The sequence below is a fragment of the Charadrius vociferus genome, unplaced genomic scaffold (genome assembly GCF_000708025.1).
Source record: "Charadrius vociferus isolate BGI_N301 unplaced genomic scaffold, ASM70802v2 scaffold503, whole genome shotgun sequence".
Classification (NCBI taxonomy): Eukaryota; Metazoa; Chordata; class Aves; order Charadriiformes; family Charadriidae; genus Charadrius; species Charadrius vociferus.
The window spans coordinates 53,344-69,247 of NW_009647580.1; the positions used below are offsets into that span (position 1 = coordinate 53,344).

The 15,904-nt window shown below is 39.0% G+C and overlaps 1 protein-coding gene across 1 annotated transcript in view; it reads left to right on the plus strand.

The window, feature by feature from the left end:
• Positions 1-15,904, plus strand: part of LOC104282810 (BDNF/NT-3 growth factors receptor-like) — a gene marked incomplete at its 3' end in the record, with an annotated part of 53,550 nt that overhangs the window by 23,113 nt on the left and 14,533 nt on the right. The window contains exons 6-8 of the mRNA XM_009880939.1: positions 8,552-8,688; positions 11,553-11,685; positions 13,166-13,465. Coding sequence (XP_009879241.1) covers positions 8,552-8,688; positions 11,553-11,685; positions 13,166-13,465 — 570 coding nt within the window. The remainder of the gene's footprint in view (positions 1-8,551; positions 8,689-11,552; positions 11,686-13,165; positions 13,466-15,904) is intronic.

Below are 15,904 nucleotides of genomic sequence, written 5' to 3' on the forward strand. Positions count from 1 at the left end.
GATGAGTAGAAGGAACTTTACCCTTGAACATCCAGCCCAGTACTGGTAATCGGGGCGCCAGGAGGAGCTGTGCCTCAGTACCAATTACTTCTGAAGCAGCTCTAACTCCTTCATATGCTGCCAAGATTTCTTTTTTCAGTTGGAGTATAGTTGGCCTTGGAGCCTTTGTATCCTCGACTCCAGAATCCTAGGGTTCGACCTTGAGTCTCCCCTGGTGCTTTCTGCCAGAGGCTCCAGGTAGGGCCATTGTCCCCTGCTGCAGTGTAGAGCACATTTTTAATGTCCCATCCTGTTCGGACTGGTCCAAGGGCTACTGCATGAACTATTTCCTGCTTAATTTGTTCAAAAGCTTGTCATTGCTCAGGGCCCCATTTAAAATCATTCTTCTGTGTCACTTGATAGAGATAGGCTTACAATCAGACTGTAATCTGGAATATGCATCCTCCAAAAATCCACAATGCCTAAGAAAGCTTGTGTTTCCTTCTTGCTAGTCGGTGGAGACATATCTGCTATTTTATTGATCACATCCATTGGGATCTGATGATGTCCATCTTGCCATTTTATTCCTAAAACCTGTATGTCTTGTGCAGGTCCCTTGACCTTGCTTTGTTTAATGGCAAAACCAGCTTTCAGAAGGATTTGGATTATTTTATTCCCTTTCTCAAAAACTTCTTCTGCTGTGTTGCCTCACACAATTGCTGCAGTGTAGAGCACATTTTTAATGTCCCATCCTGTTCGGACTGGTCCAAGGGCTACTGCATGAACTATTTCCTGCTTAATTTGTTCAAAAGCTTGTCATTGCTCAGGGCCCCATTTAAAATCATTCTTCTGTGTCACTTGATAGAGATAGGCTTACAATCAGACTGTAATCTGGAATATGCATCCTCCAAAAATCCACAATGCCTAAGAAAGCTTGTGTTTCCTTCTTGCTAGTCGGTGGAGACATATCTGCTATTTTATTGATCACATCCATTGGGATCTGATGATGTCCATCTTGCCATTTTATTCCTAAAACCTGTATGTCTTGTGCAGGTCCCTTGACCTTGCTTTGTTTAATGGCAAAACCAGCTTTCAGAAGGATTTGGATTATTTTATTCCCTTTCTCAAAAACTTCTTCTGCTGTGTTGCCTCACACAATGATGTCATCAATGTATTGCAGATGTTCCGGAGTTCCACCCTTCTCCAGTGCAGTCTGGATCAGTCCATGGCAAATGGTGGGACTGTGTTTCCACCCCTGGGGCAGTCGATTCCAGGTGTACTGGACACCCCTCCAGGTGAAAGCAAACTGTGGCCTGCACTCTGCTGCGAAAGGGATTGATAAAAACGCATTAGAGATATCAGTTGTGGCCTACTACTTAGCTGCCTTGGACTCCATTTCGTATTGAAGTTCTAGCATGTCCAGCATGGCAGCACTCAGCAGTGGCATGAGTTCATTCAGGCCACGGTAGTCCACTGTTAGCTTCCACTCTCCATTAGACTTTCACACTGGCCATATGGGACTGTTAAAAGGTCACCTAGTCTTCCTGATCACTCCTTGGCTCTCCTGTCGACGAATTAGGTTATGGATAGGAATCTGGGGGTCTTGATGCAATATTGCCGCCAATGCACTGTTGTGGTAGCAATTGGCACTTGTTGTTCTTCAACCCTCAGCAACCCCAGAACAGAAGGGTCCTCTGAGAGACCAGGCAAGGTAGACAGCTGTTTTATTTCCTCCGTCTCTAGAGCAGCTATGCCAAAAGCCCACTGGTACCCTTTTGGGTCCTTGAAATACCCTCTCCTGAGGTAGTCTATGCCAAGGACAAATCGTTATGATGTTTGCAGCACTATTTTTTCCAACTGCATTTGTAATGTATTTATGTTATTTCCTCCGTTTCCAAGGCAGCTATGCCAAAAGCCCACTGGTACCCTTTTGGGTCCTTGAAATACCCTCTCCTGAGGTAGTCTATGCCAAGGACAAATCGTTATGATGTTTGCAGCACTATTTTTTCCAACTGCATTTGTAATGTATTTATGTATTATGAAAATGACTGGATTCTTTTAAATTTTAAAGTCACAGTTAATTACTATGTCAAAGGTTTTTAAGTTGCATCTCTCACAGTAGTATTAGTAGAGCCTTCTGTGTAGAGAAATGATGTTCTTTAATTTTGCTGTTTTCACATTTGCTGGTCATCCATACAGTATGGCCACGTAGAGCTTCCTCTTTCTTGTTTCCAGCTGGTAAATAGCATTAGAAAATCTAGAAAGAGAAGTAAATACTTTGTTCTCATTACTATTTCTGTAAGTGATGACTGCGATTGCCACTGGTGTGTTAAATTCCTGGAAGCGAGGCATGTCCTATGTGTGGGGTAAAGTCACTCGTAAATCCGTTAGTCTTCTGGACATCACCTGGAGCTCACTTAGTCCCAGGGATGCAGGATCGGATTCTTTGGGACAGGTTATATTATTAGTTGCTGCCTCTGGTAAGCATTTGATCACTGAGCTGCTGTTGTTGAACTCATAGAAACTGAAGATGTCTTTTTCTTCTGGTATTTTTGGGAAAGGCCTGTCTTCTACAGTTGTCTTTGCAACCCCGTGTGGATTCTTTTGTTGCTGTGGATCTCAGTCTAGTAATGCCAGTAAATCTAGTCAATCTGGTCAATTTAGTTAATCTGAGAAACTGTTTTGTGTATGTTGGTGTGGTGCTTGATCTGGCTTTCAGTTTTGTTTATCCTCCCAGCTTTGTATGCTTATTTTTCATGTATTGTTTCTGCAGATGTTTTCTGTCTTGTCATTGGTCATATATGCTAGCTAAATATAATGACCAAAGTAGCAAAAAAGTACATGAGACTAATGTTTTCTAGATTGTATTGGGTCTGACTGGGATGGAGTTAACTTTCCCTATATCAGCCCTCATAGTGCTGTGCTTTGTAGCTGGAAGGATGTTGATAATACACCGATGTTTTGGCTACTGCTGATCAGTGCTCCCACAGCATCAAGGCTGTCTCTTCATTCCCATCCCAAAGGCTGGTAGGCTGGGGGTAAGCAAGAGGTTGGGAGGGAATATAGCCAGGACAGCTGACCCAAACTGGCTAAAGGGATATTCCATACCATATGATGTCATGCTCAGCAACAAAAGCTAAGAGAAAGAAGGAGGAAAGGGGGGCATTCGTTATGAAGAAACTTGTCTTCCGAAGCAACTGCTACATGTACTGAGGCCCTACTTCCCAGGAAATGGCTGGAAATTGCCTGCTGATGGGAAGTAGAGAATAATATAATAATATTTTTTTTGTTTTCCTTTCCTTTTACACGCAGCCTTTGCTTTTCTTTATTAAATTGCCTTTATCTCAACGCATGAGTTTTTCATCTTATTTTCTCCCCCCAGTCATGTTGAGGAGGTGGAATGATAGAGTAGCTTGGTGAGCACCTGGCAGCCAGCCAAGGTTAACCCACCACCAAAACCTTGCCACATATACCCAATACATTCCACCCCTCACCTCTGTGAATCGCATATTTAAGAATTATCATTAAAATATACATTCTTCAAACAATCTGCAATCTTCACAAACTTCTCTTACATCAACAAAAAGAATTCCCCACACCAAAATCAAAAGAACATCATCACAACACTGACAAAAGTAGACAATTTACACATACTCTAACACTTGTCTCTTCACCATAATTACAACAACAAAACTTCCCCACAATTATTCTGCTCTCTAACAATGTTCAGTCCATGTTTTGTCCATTAACTCTCCCAATTACTATCCTTATCTTTAATTCCTCATGCTCCGTGTTGAGCTCCACAAAGGACTGTGGTGAGTTGACCTTGGCTGGCTGCCAGGTGCCCACCAAGCCACTCTAGCACTCCCCCTCCTCAACAGGACAAGGGGAAAAAATGCAGCAAAAAGCTCATTGGTCAAGATAAGGAGAGGGAGATCACTCAACAATTACCGTCACAGGCAAAACAGGCTCAACTTGGAGAAATTAATTTAAATTATTGCCAATCATATCAGAGTAGGATAATGATAAATAAGAAAAAATATAAAAAACACCTTCCCTCCATGCCTCCCTTCTTCCCAGGGTCAACTTTTATCCTCACTTCTCTACCTTCTCCTCCCAAGTGGCTCAGGGGGGATGGGAATAGGTGTTGCAGTCAGTTCATAACACTTTGTCTCTGCCACTCCTTCCTCATGCTCTTCCCCTGCTCCAGCATGGTGTTTCTCCCATGGAAGACAGTCCTTCATGAACTGCTCCAGCATGGGTCCTTTCCACAGGGTGCAGTCCTTCAGGAACGGACTGCTCCAGCATGGGTCCCCTGCGGTTTCACAGGTCTTGCCAGGAAACCTGCTCCGGTGTGGACTCCTCTCCACAGGGTCACAGCTTCCTTCAGGACACATCCACCTGCTCTGGTACGGGGTCCTCCTTGGGCTGCAGAGTGGATATCTGTTCCACTGTGGATGTCCATGGGCTGCAGGGGACAACCTGCTTCACTACGGTCTTTACCATGGGCTGCAGGGGAATCTCTTCTCTGGCTCCTGGAGCAGCTCTTTCTCCTCCTTCTTCACTGACCTTGGTGTCTGCAGAGTTGTTTCTCTCATATATTCTCACTCCTCTCTCCCAGCTGCTGTTGCGTCAGCATTTTTTTACCCTTTTTAAAATATGTTATCACAGAGGCACTACCAATGTTGCTGCTTGAATCAATCTGTGAATCAGACCATTTTTTTAATTTTTGTAAGTGTGAAGATAGTTAACCACTGGAATAGCATTTTGGGTCTAATGATAGAGACATCATATGGTATAGGATATCCCTTTGGTCAGTTGGGGGTCAGCTGTCCCAGCTGTGTCCTCTCCCAACTTCTTGTGCACCCCCAGCCTACTTGCTAGCAGGACAGTGTAAAAAGCAGGAGAGGCCTTGATGCTGTGTAAGCACTGCTCAGCAATAGCTAAAACATAGGTGTGTTAACACTGTTTTCATCACAAATCCAAAACATAGCCCCATACAAGCTACTGTGAAGAAAATTAACTCTATTCCATCCAAAACCAGGACAATATGAAAACAGATTTTCTCTGTGTAGTGAAATAACATAGCCTATACACCTATACACAATGAAAGGCATTGGTTTTAGTGTACACTTGTTATACATCTACTAAACTGCATAACTCTATGTTAGAATTTAAAGTTCTTAGTAGCAAGTTTTGTCCTCCCTTTTTTGAAGAGATTGAAAAGCTTTGGATAGATTATTGAGAAAAAGGGGGACAAGAGAAAAATAAATAAAACAGAGCGGTCTTAAGAAGATCATACAGAAACTTTCTTTTCCCTGTCCTAGCAGAACAGGGAATGAACAATGAATTTAAACAGAGACAAATTTCAGAACTGATATAAGGAAATGCTTTTGCATGCAGCCTGGATAATATGCCTGTGAAACTGATTGCTCCAGAAAGCTGAAAATTATGTCATGGTTATCTTGCGTGATCTTCTTATGCTACAATCTAAACTTACTCTGCTGGCAATATACAAAACTATGCAAACCTATTGTCTGATTGCTTATATCAATTGCTGTGTATAAAGCCCTTTAAAATGTGCATCCATATCAACAGAAGTGGTGGTCATCTAAAAAAACAGTATTTAGACAAATTAAGGTATGAATACATGCAGCTGAATTAGAAATCTTTTTTAATTGTGTAGGTGTCAAAATGCTACTGATTCATATAAATGGCCTCTACTTTTTTGCTGCAAGAATTTTTGCAAGATCTTGCAACTGGTTTCTAACCTAACTTTACAACTCTACAGAATAATAAATGTCATTGTTTTATAACCTTCTGGCAAGATACAAGCAAAATATAGCTGTTTCCCTCAGAGATAAAACACCAAAATGTTAGCAGAAACTGTGAGGACTTGCACAGCAAGCAGACTTAGTCCTAAGTAGTAGTGCCAGGGAGAAGACAGGAGTCTTAATCTCTTTCCAAGTTTAGGTCTGGCAAGAGCAGTTGGAACAGTTTTCAGAGGTGATGTGGAAGGGTAACTTTATAAAGCAAATTATCTCATTACTTCTCTTCCTGTTCCCTAACCAGGATAATTAACAGTCAAATGTTCCCTAAGATTTGTTTTATTTCTTGCCCAGCTAGTTGACAGACACTGCTGAGATTTGAATTCACAGTAGGTGAGAGCAGATGGCTACCTTTGCTAACAGATTACTGCACAAAGGCCTACAAACCATCCAGCTTTGTCTTAATAAAGTTCAACATATGATTTATAAAGTGAACATAATATAAGAAATCCATGACACCTATATTCGGAATCACATTACAGCACTGCTTAAAGCACTAGGAGAAGTGCTGAAGCAGTATATTTGTGCCGATTTACAAATTTTATAAGCAAGAAAGCATGGCAAATGGTTTGTCTTTTCTTGGGTATTACTTCCTCTCATTACAATTTACTGAACTAATTAAATTTAAAGAGAGATTTCCAGTATATATAGCTTTTATTGAACTTCTAGCAAACATATTAATGTGTTACAATTCACACTAATCAGATGGTTAATTGTTTCTTTGGGACTTTTTACATTAAAAATAAATAAATCCCTTTGCTAAACTTCTAAAACCGCAAGTAGATGATGAAACTACTATAATTAAAAAAAAAAAAGGGGGGGGGGGGGAAAGGGAGAAAGAGAAGCATTGTTTCAGGAAAAGTCATCAAAAGATAATACATTGGGGTGGATTGACCTTGGTTGACCATTAGGTGCCCACCAAGCTGCTCTATCACTCCCCCTCCATCAACGGGACAGGAAGAGCATATGACGAAACACTCATGGGTTGAGATAAGGACAGGGAGATGACTTACCAGTTACCGTCATGGGCAAAACAGACAGGGAAATTAATTTAATTTATTGCCAATTAATTGTAACAGAACAGGATAGTGAGAAATGAAACAAAACTAAAAACACCTTCCCTCCATCTCTCCCTTCTTCCCAGGCTGAATTTCACTCCTAATTTTTCTACCTTCTACCCCCTGAAGGGTAGAGGACAACTTGAGTCACTAAGATCTTCACCACCAGCTGCAGGGGAATCTCTGCTCCAGTGCCTGGAGCACCTCCTCCCCCTCCTCCTTCAATGACCTTGGTGTCTGCATAGTTGTTTCTCTCACATTTTTTTCTCAGTCCTTTCTCTCACAGCTGCTGCACAGCATTTTTTACCCTTTTCTTAAATATGTTATCACAGAGGCATCACCAGTGTCACTGCTTGGCTCAGCTTTGGCCAGCAGCAGGCCCATCTTGGAGCCGACTGGAACTGGCTCCGTCTGACATGGGCGCAGCTTCTGGTTTCTTCTCACAAAAGCCACCCCTGCAGCCCCCCACTACCAAAACCTTGCCACGTAAACCCAGCACATACATACATATCCAACACAGCAAATAAGTTCTGTTATTTGACAGGATAAATTGCAAGTCAAACTTGCCTGGAATTGTTGATGAGAAATGCCTCATAATCGAGGGTAAGTATTCTTACAATTTGTAGGAGCTCCAAATGATGGTGCAGTATGTCTGAAGGAATATTCAGCATGTTATGTAAGTATTTGCTATGCAAATAAATATGATGTGAGGTCTTGCATGCCTAAAGCCTTTTGACATTCCTGACAATATTTTTGAGGAGGGTCAGCTCCAAAGTAGCCTATAACATGTTGGGTTTTTGGAAACACGCAGTATATTGGTGCTGTTACTCTTGAAAATTCCCATGTTTTTGGGTGCTGAAAAATGAGAAAAATGAGATATGAAGTGGTTTATAGCTTTGTGAGATGGTAGGTGAGTCCTGGCTCTTGCAAAAGCTAAGATGGCTTACTGGTGAGTGGTACCATCTCACAGCTTTTCTTCTTTCCCTCTTTTTTGAAGGCAATAGCTAAGTCTCCTGAAGCAGCTCTGTGCAGTTGCTGATCTTCTCTTCTGTTCTTTTTCTCCTCTGGTTTGATCTGTTCAGGGCTTTGTTTGCCTCTTGTGCACTTTGTACTTGAAGGTTTTGCTCTGCTGTCTATGACCTCTCTGTATGAGAAGGAGGGCTTCAATCTCTTATGTAATACCGTGGGGTAATGGGATTTTCGTTTTAACTGTAGTAGAGAATAGTGGGAATACCACAATGTAAATTAGTCCCTGGAAAATAGAGATTTCATTGCAACTGCTACAACAGAGATAGATTAAATTTCCTGTGTTAAAAAATGGAGGGATTATTTTTGTTTAAGTTAAAACCTGAAGTTAGGATAACTGCTATTTACCCACCTGAAACATTTTCCTCTATAATTAGCTTAATGTATTTCCACATGCTAGAATGTTTCCTTTTGATGTGAAATGAAGGAGGCAAAAAAAATTTTATGTAACAGCTTAAGGATTGTATTTATATATCTCCAACAATGCTGTTTGTACTCCCTTCCTGAACAATAACTGACCACAGTAAATTTTAAGTAAGCAGTGTTTTTGATTGCATTTATGCATTTCCCATAGAATTGAGCAGTATCTATTTCTGGCAAACAAAAATATCCATGTGGTGGTTTTTTTGGGTGTGTTTTTTTTTTTTTCTTGTATCATAGACTTGCCCTCAGCAAACTTAAGCAATTACAACATCAGCGTGGTGGAAGGAAAGAGCATCACACTGTACTGTGATACTACTGGAGGGCCGCCCCCTAATGTATCCTGGGTGCTTACTAATCTTGTTTCAAACCATGAGGTAAGTTTCATATTCAAATACGTGGCAATTCAGATACAAGACATATGCCAAAGGATAAATAAAGCCTTGTCTCTAATTTTAATTAACTTTTTATAAAAAAAATGAAATGACTGCTTGCAGGGCTTTTGGAAAATGGCAAACGTTCATTCCTTGAGAAACTGATTTGCACTTAAGTTTTTGGATGTTTTTTTGTAAATGAGAGTGCTGTAATTTCATGGAAGTAATGTAGGAAATCGGGATATTGAAGCTTAAGTACTTTCTTATTATCACAAATACCTGCATAGAGAGAACAAGTACAATCTACTCCAATTGTGAGAAAAGCTTTGTCTCTAAAAATTATATTTTTAGGCCAAAAGCTTGGTGTGCTGGAACTTTGGTTGTAAATATTAATTACGTTGTGGTTTGTTTCATTTTCCTTTAAGAAAACAAAATAATAAGACAGTCATGAAAGTCAAACTCAAGGTTTTACTATGGCAAAATTTTCTTATGAAGTATCTAAATGTTTCCTCAATGAACCCATCCAGACAGTGGGAATTTTGTTTCCTGAGATCCTGGTATTCTGTGTACCTGCCTTAGACTGTGTGTGCAGTAGAAATATACTGATTAAGTTCTTTCTGATGGAGATGTTGATAAGGAGAAGCACTTAAGCAGTTCTTCAACATGCAGCTGTTGACCTTCTAAATTGCCATTGCGTACACTGTGCAAGACACTCTGTTATTTACAATTTTATGGCATCAGCTCCCCTGCATTCATGAGAGTACAGACTGCCTAAAGCTTTCTGGTCTGTACAAAGTGCATGATGTGTACTTCCAAAACTGTTCCTGCAGTATGGAAGAGACAGGACCTCTGGGTTCTCTTAACCTCTGCACTTTCTTCACTGAGGTCATTACATTAGGCTTATGTAGAATTTGACTAGCTTGTCTTTCAGCTTTCATAAGAGTTTTGAAGAGCTCTAGTTTTATTTTTAAACTTTTCTCTAATATGTAAAACTACCCAAATGCATCAGTTATCAACAAGAACAAGAAATTAAAACAGTTTGAGGAATTTATGCAGTTGTGGTGTTTTACTTTTTTTTTTTTTTTTTTTGAGTTGTGAGCCAAGACAAATGTGGGATACTGTTCAAAAAGTAAGATCACATCATTTTTTAACCTTCTTGTCTTTCAAATGCCATGTTCAGTTTGCTTCAAACTTTCCTGAAAAGCTTTTTTATCCTGACATAACTTTGTGAGAGGGGCTTATAATATAGCTGTGGAGCATAGTAGTTTCAGTTAGCAGAAGAATGAATGCCTTTTAAAGCTCATTTGCCATTCACAACTTTCCTTTTCTGTGACTGTTTGTTTTGGTTTCCTTTTTCTCACTTCCATATCCTTGTTTCTGCCTCTTTTTTCTTAAACTCTTATGCTACTTCTGCCTGTTTTTCTTTCCTGTTTTACAAGGAGAAATGTTAGCAAAAGTGAAAACCAACCTTCAGTCCTGCAACGTTAACCACATGCTCAGCTTTCATGCTGATGTATAAGTTGGATAATGTCAGTTAGACTTTTTCTTGCTATATGTTTCATCCTGAGCCTGCAATTGAAGCCCTGTGCTTTGACTCCTGCTTTGAGGATTGCTCACCTCTGAGAGTTGCACATGGAGAAACGTGCATTGGGGTGTTGGCTTTTCCACTCCTGCCCCAGTGTCACAGTGCAATCAATGGGACATCTGACTTAAGTGGATTTAAGGTGTCATATTGATGTTTATAATTCTGGTTCTGCAATCCTGTATGCAGGAGTGTTCCCACATGTCCCCATTGTCTACCACTGGAAGTCACTGTGGTTTTACAGGTGCAGCATATCATTTGCTTGTGTTCTGTGCAGCATCAAAGCATATGTGTACAAGTACCCTATAAGGTGTTTTTTTAAAAAATCATCATAATTGTTGTTTATTTTCTAAATTTGTTTTGGTTCCTTTCCTTTTTACTAAAATAATCTTGCATTTTATGAAAAATTCAAGTATGGAAATAGTAATTATCTGGCTGTCATTTTAAGGACCTCATTTAAGATAACAGAGACTTTAACAACTAGCTTTGCTAGCTGGTATTATTTTTTTTTAAATTTTTGTAATTAGTTTTTGCTTTATTTTTGTAATTCATTTTTTAATTTACTTTATGCAGTGTAGCATAGATGCGTATTTAATATAGCATTTAATACACTGAACTTTCTGCAAATCATAATTCTTACCTCAATTAGCCTGTGCTCAAGCACAGTAGCACTTGGGCAGTAGTTCAGTTAGTAGAAGAGACGTACTCTCTTGTGGAAGGTTCCATGATAGCAAAAAGCTTTTAGGAGACATTTGGCTAAGGAGAAGGGAGAAGACATGTTGTTGTCAAGGTGCAGTAGAGCTCAGAAGGCAGTAGTAGAAGAGATGTCAAGCTAAGTGTAAACGAAAGAGATAAAAGGAAGAGTAAAGCAAGGACTGAAAAGAATATAGGAGTGAATAAAAAAATTAAAGAGTTAGAGATAGACCATAGAAATCAATCATGAAACTGAAAAGAAGGATAAGGAAGGGAAAGGGTGCAGGAAAATCATTTGTGTAGAGAGAAAGAGGTGTCAAAAGAAGGGAAAAACAGAAAGTGACATGGTGGAAAAATTAATGAGGTTTTGGGGCTTTGAATCCACCACTACCGATGGTTACAATTGGTTCTGTAGGTGTTTTTCATCTGTTTGGATAAGACACCAAAGTAATGCTTTGATTAATTACAGTTTGATACAGCTAAAAGGATGGGAAAATGGAAAATGCTGTTGAACTGTGGCCAATGGATCCCCCTCTCTCCATTGTTTCTTTATGCCATATTTGGCACATCCATATTCTTTGATCATTTGTAGAGTGACACAAGTAAGAATCCTGCCTCGCTAACCATAAAGAACATTTCATCTGTGGACAGCGGACTGTGGATTTCTTGCATAGCAGAGAATATTGTAGGAGAGGACCAAGCCTCTGCCGAGCTCACAGTATTCTGTACGTAAGCAGGCTAAAGCACATTGGCAATAACTATTTTGGGTATAAATATTTGTTGGGCATACAGGTTGTTGAAACAGAAACACCCTTTAAGCATGTGAACTATCTGTTGCAGTTAATTCTGGGAATAGCCCAATGAGCAGTTGTTATTTTTACCCTTTTCTGCTCCGAGTTCTTCTGCGAAAATTATGTTTCTAAATTCTTTATCTTCCAGTCTGAGCAATCTGTAAGTAAATGTCTGAAACCCCAAATACCCAGTGGTACTGTACGCGTGAACAGGTTTGTAATGGTGTGCATATACATACACACTATATTAGGAATTAAGAAACATGAATGCATCAAAATTCATAGAAATTATTTATAATAAAATACAAATTTTAAAGTTTTTTTTTTAATTAAACCAGCAATTGCTTTGTTCAAAAATTAACACACTTGCATCATTTATTCTGCCAGATGTAAATTTATTTGTCATAGCTTTGAATAATTATTTGTCAGGGCCAAGGAAGGGGGAAGGGATATGTAGTATAGAAGCATTGGTTTCTTAGATCTGATATTCCAGGCTGAATTAATTTTATGTGAAATATCTTTTCACAAGTTGCAACCCTCTGTTTAACTGAAGATGGGAATGGAATGGAAATTTTTTTTCAGCATGTGCTCATGACAGTAAACTTGAGAAATCACTCTAGAAGCACTTAAAATGTTTTGTAGGTGGAAATGAGATATGTAATATCTATGAAAAGGGTCATAAACTAGAAATGTTTGAAAAGTGTAAATGAGATTATGAGAATGGCACTGTTATGAGTGATAAAAGGGAATATAACTAGATGAAATTGGATGCAGTTAAGAATGAATATCAAGGAAAATTTCTTAACAACAAAATAATGTGCAAGGTATTGGAATAGTCTCCTGGGGGAAACAGAAGTCTGCAAACTTGCAAAATTTAGCACATTTGAACAAAGAATGAGAAAATGTATAGTAGAAAATGGTCCTTCCCTGACAGAAGAATCCAGGGAATGAAATGAGCTGTTCTGGCTTTGATTCTTTTAAAGAAGTCACCTGAAAGTTTTGATTCCTAGCTGAATATATTTCCAGTACTACTTGCTTTTGGCTGACATAAATATTTTTAATACTGTTTTGTTCCTTCATCTGTCCTCTGTGCCATTTTTTCAGCACAGTAAAGCTAAAATTTCCCTATCTCCCTTCTCAGTGATCTGGTAACTGAACTTTCCACACCTTGCAGAGTAAGTGATTTAATGGGGCTTCACACTTTGTCTGAAACTAGTTTGTTTTGTTTCCTTCTAAAGAATGGCTTCATTTCAGTTGTGAGCACAGTACCCAAGGCAGAGCAGGTGGGCTTCCTGCGTGAGTAACCTCCAAATAGGTATAATTCCTTAAAGTAGCGTATTTTAGCACTGATAACCTGAGATAAAAAGACGTTTGGGATATTCTGATGTTCTTCACTCTTTTTTTCCCAATATAGTTGCACCAAATATCACATTTATTGAATCCCCAACCCCGGACCACCACTGGTGTATTCCATTCACTGTGAAAGGGAACCCTAAGCCCACATTGCAGTGGTTCTATGAAGGGGCTATATTGAATGAGTCTGAATACATCTGTACTAAAATACATGTTATCAATCAAAGTGAATACCACGGCTGCCTACAGCTGGACAACCCTACCCATCTGAACAATGGTGCTTATACCTTACTAGCAAAGAATGAGTACGGAGAGGATGAAAAACTGATCAATGCTCACTTCATGTCAGAGCCTGGAGATGGTGAGTATAATTATTTTTTTATGTTAACAATTGCAAATTGTCAAGAATGTGTAGACAGTGCTCCTGGCCATCTTACCTATTTTGGAGGAAGCTTTTTATACACATGTTTTTTCTCTGAATGAACGTCTTCAAGATTAGTTGTAAAACAAGAATTTTTTTTAACATTTTCTTCTTGTTTATTGCTTTTCAAGGTAGGCCATGCCTAGTGCTCTTTAAATCCTCCCTTTGAGTAATCATCCTCAGTGCCAATTAAGGCTAGTAAAAGATTGCTGTTTCTGAAGTGTTTTCTTTAGCCTCAGTTCTGATCCTGGAAAGCACTGGGTACCAATTCAGTCACTCTGCAAGTTTTCTGTCTCTGTGTACAAGTGCAACTAGGCAGTGTATCCAAGGGCACAGGGGGTATGCCTATGTAGCATCTAGTGCATTGATGCAAAATCAGTAATACAGTCCAGTGAGTTGATGATAATATTTTGTGTAGGACACTAGAGGGAGCTGGACAGAAAACAAGTAACCCAGAGGCAGGATGGACCAGCTCTCAGATCCTCACAGGCATTTAGACATCCAATTCCCATTCATTTCGATGGAATTTGGGCATCTGCATGCCTAGGAATATCCGTGCTCAAAACTTATCTTCAAATGTATGCATCTTATGCTGCTCCAAAGGCTCCAGGTCAGAGCTCCTAAAGGCTATGTGAGCAGTCTCAAGGTGGACTAATTCATTGAACTTCAGGGACTACTGTAAGTACTTAATGTACATTGTGGTTTGATCTTTTCCCACATCTTCAAAACCATATTTGAAGTGACTGTAAGAATACGAAGGTGTACATGTAAGTGCATTGCTGTATGTGAAAAAAACTGAGTGGACCTTGAGTGGAAATATAGGTGTGGTTTTATGCAAATTGCAGAATCATATCTGAAAATATGACCATGTGTATACCTTTGGCTTTTAAACCATGGGATAGAAATAGCCTCCCTCTTTTTTGAAACAGCAATATGCAGTACTAATGTTATGTGATAGAAAAAATATGAATATTTAAATTCCCTCTCCTTTATTGTAGGCTACAGACAGTAAAAATATGGTCTGTATTTAACATTTGTTCCTATCAGCTCAGCCTGCTACAGGGAGAGAGATGGCAAGTCTTTTTCTTTCCCACCCTTAGAAAAAAAAGGTGAAGACCTGATATAATCGGGCTCCATTTTCTCCTGCTGTTCTTCGTAGCTCCTCTCTTCTTTTTTCTCTACAGTCCTTCCTTAAATAGACTCATTACAGAAACAGGTCATGGTTTCAGCTACTGGCATCCTTTAATACTACATCATAACAGTTCAGTAAAACAGTTCACCTCATTCTGTATGCAATGGAAGTTCTTTTACACTCTGATTATTTAATATGAATTTGGCTTAATTTTCTTAACAGAATAAGTTCCTCTAATACATTTATATGAATTTATGATTGTTTTATTTTAATGTTCCATTTTTCTTTTATGCTTGTCCCCTGTAAGCTGAAAATTTCCCAGTTGTGGCCTTTTAAATTAAAGGTATCCTCCCAATTATTTATTTGTTCCTTCCTTTTTATAAACATATGCATTATAAATCTCCAAGATAATCTATGTTGTGTTCAAACTGGACTACATAAAGACAGGATGTAAATGCATTAGAAATGCAGTCACCAAACCAATCTTAAAAATTAACAGCAGGGGAAATGACTTATCTAGTTAGCCTCCACAAGGTTGTTTTTATTAGTGGGGCTTTTTCCTGTAAGACTGATAGTACTGAGTTTAGAATATTCCACAACATTGTTGTCTCCTCCACTGAATCTGGCATAAAAGTAAATGTTAAAATCTAGCATCCTCTATGCATTGTATTTCTTTTTTTTTCTTTTTTTTCTTTTTTTCTTCTTTTTTACTGTTACTATTTAAAGCACTGCCAGGATCTCTCAGACCCCTAAAAGGCCTTTTCAGCACTGTCGTTACTGTGTAGTATCTCCTTTTGGCCCACATATCGTACAATGAAGCATAAAGATTAGGCCCATGCTCTGGTATTGTGTTCATTTCCATACCTTCATGACTAGATTAAATACGAGCTCTGATGTTTCATGGGGTATCCTGACTAAGCTTTGAACTGATTCTCTGGTTATTAAATCACTTACAGACAAATGCACTGAAGATAAAACCAAAAGTAAATTAAAAAAAAACCCTTCACCTATAAACTATATGTCTGTTTAAAATAAATACAGCAAAGTCTGAAGCATGTTGTATCATCAACAGCCTAATACTCTACTTTCAAAGTTGCATCAAGCATGATGAAGACAGGATTTGTGCTAAGATAATCTCAGCTTTCAGCATGCTACTGAACATTTTTCAAGGGATGGAAGATCGTAGAATCATAGAATGGTTTAGGTTGGAAAGGACCTTGAAGATCATCGAGTTCCAACCCCCCTGC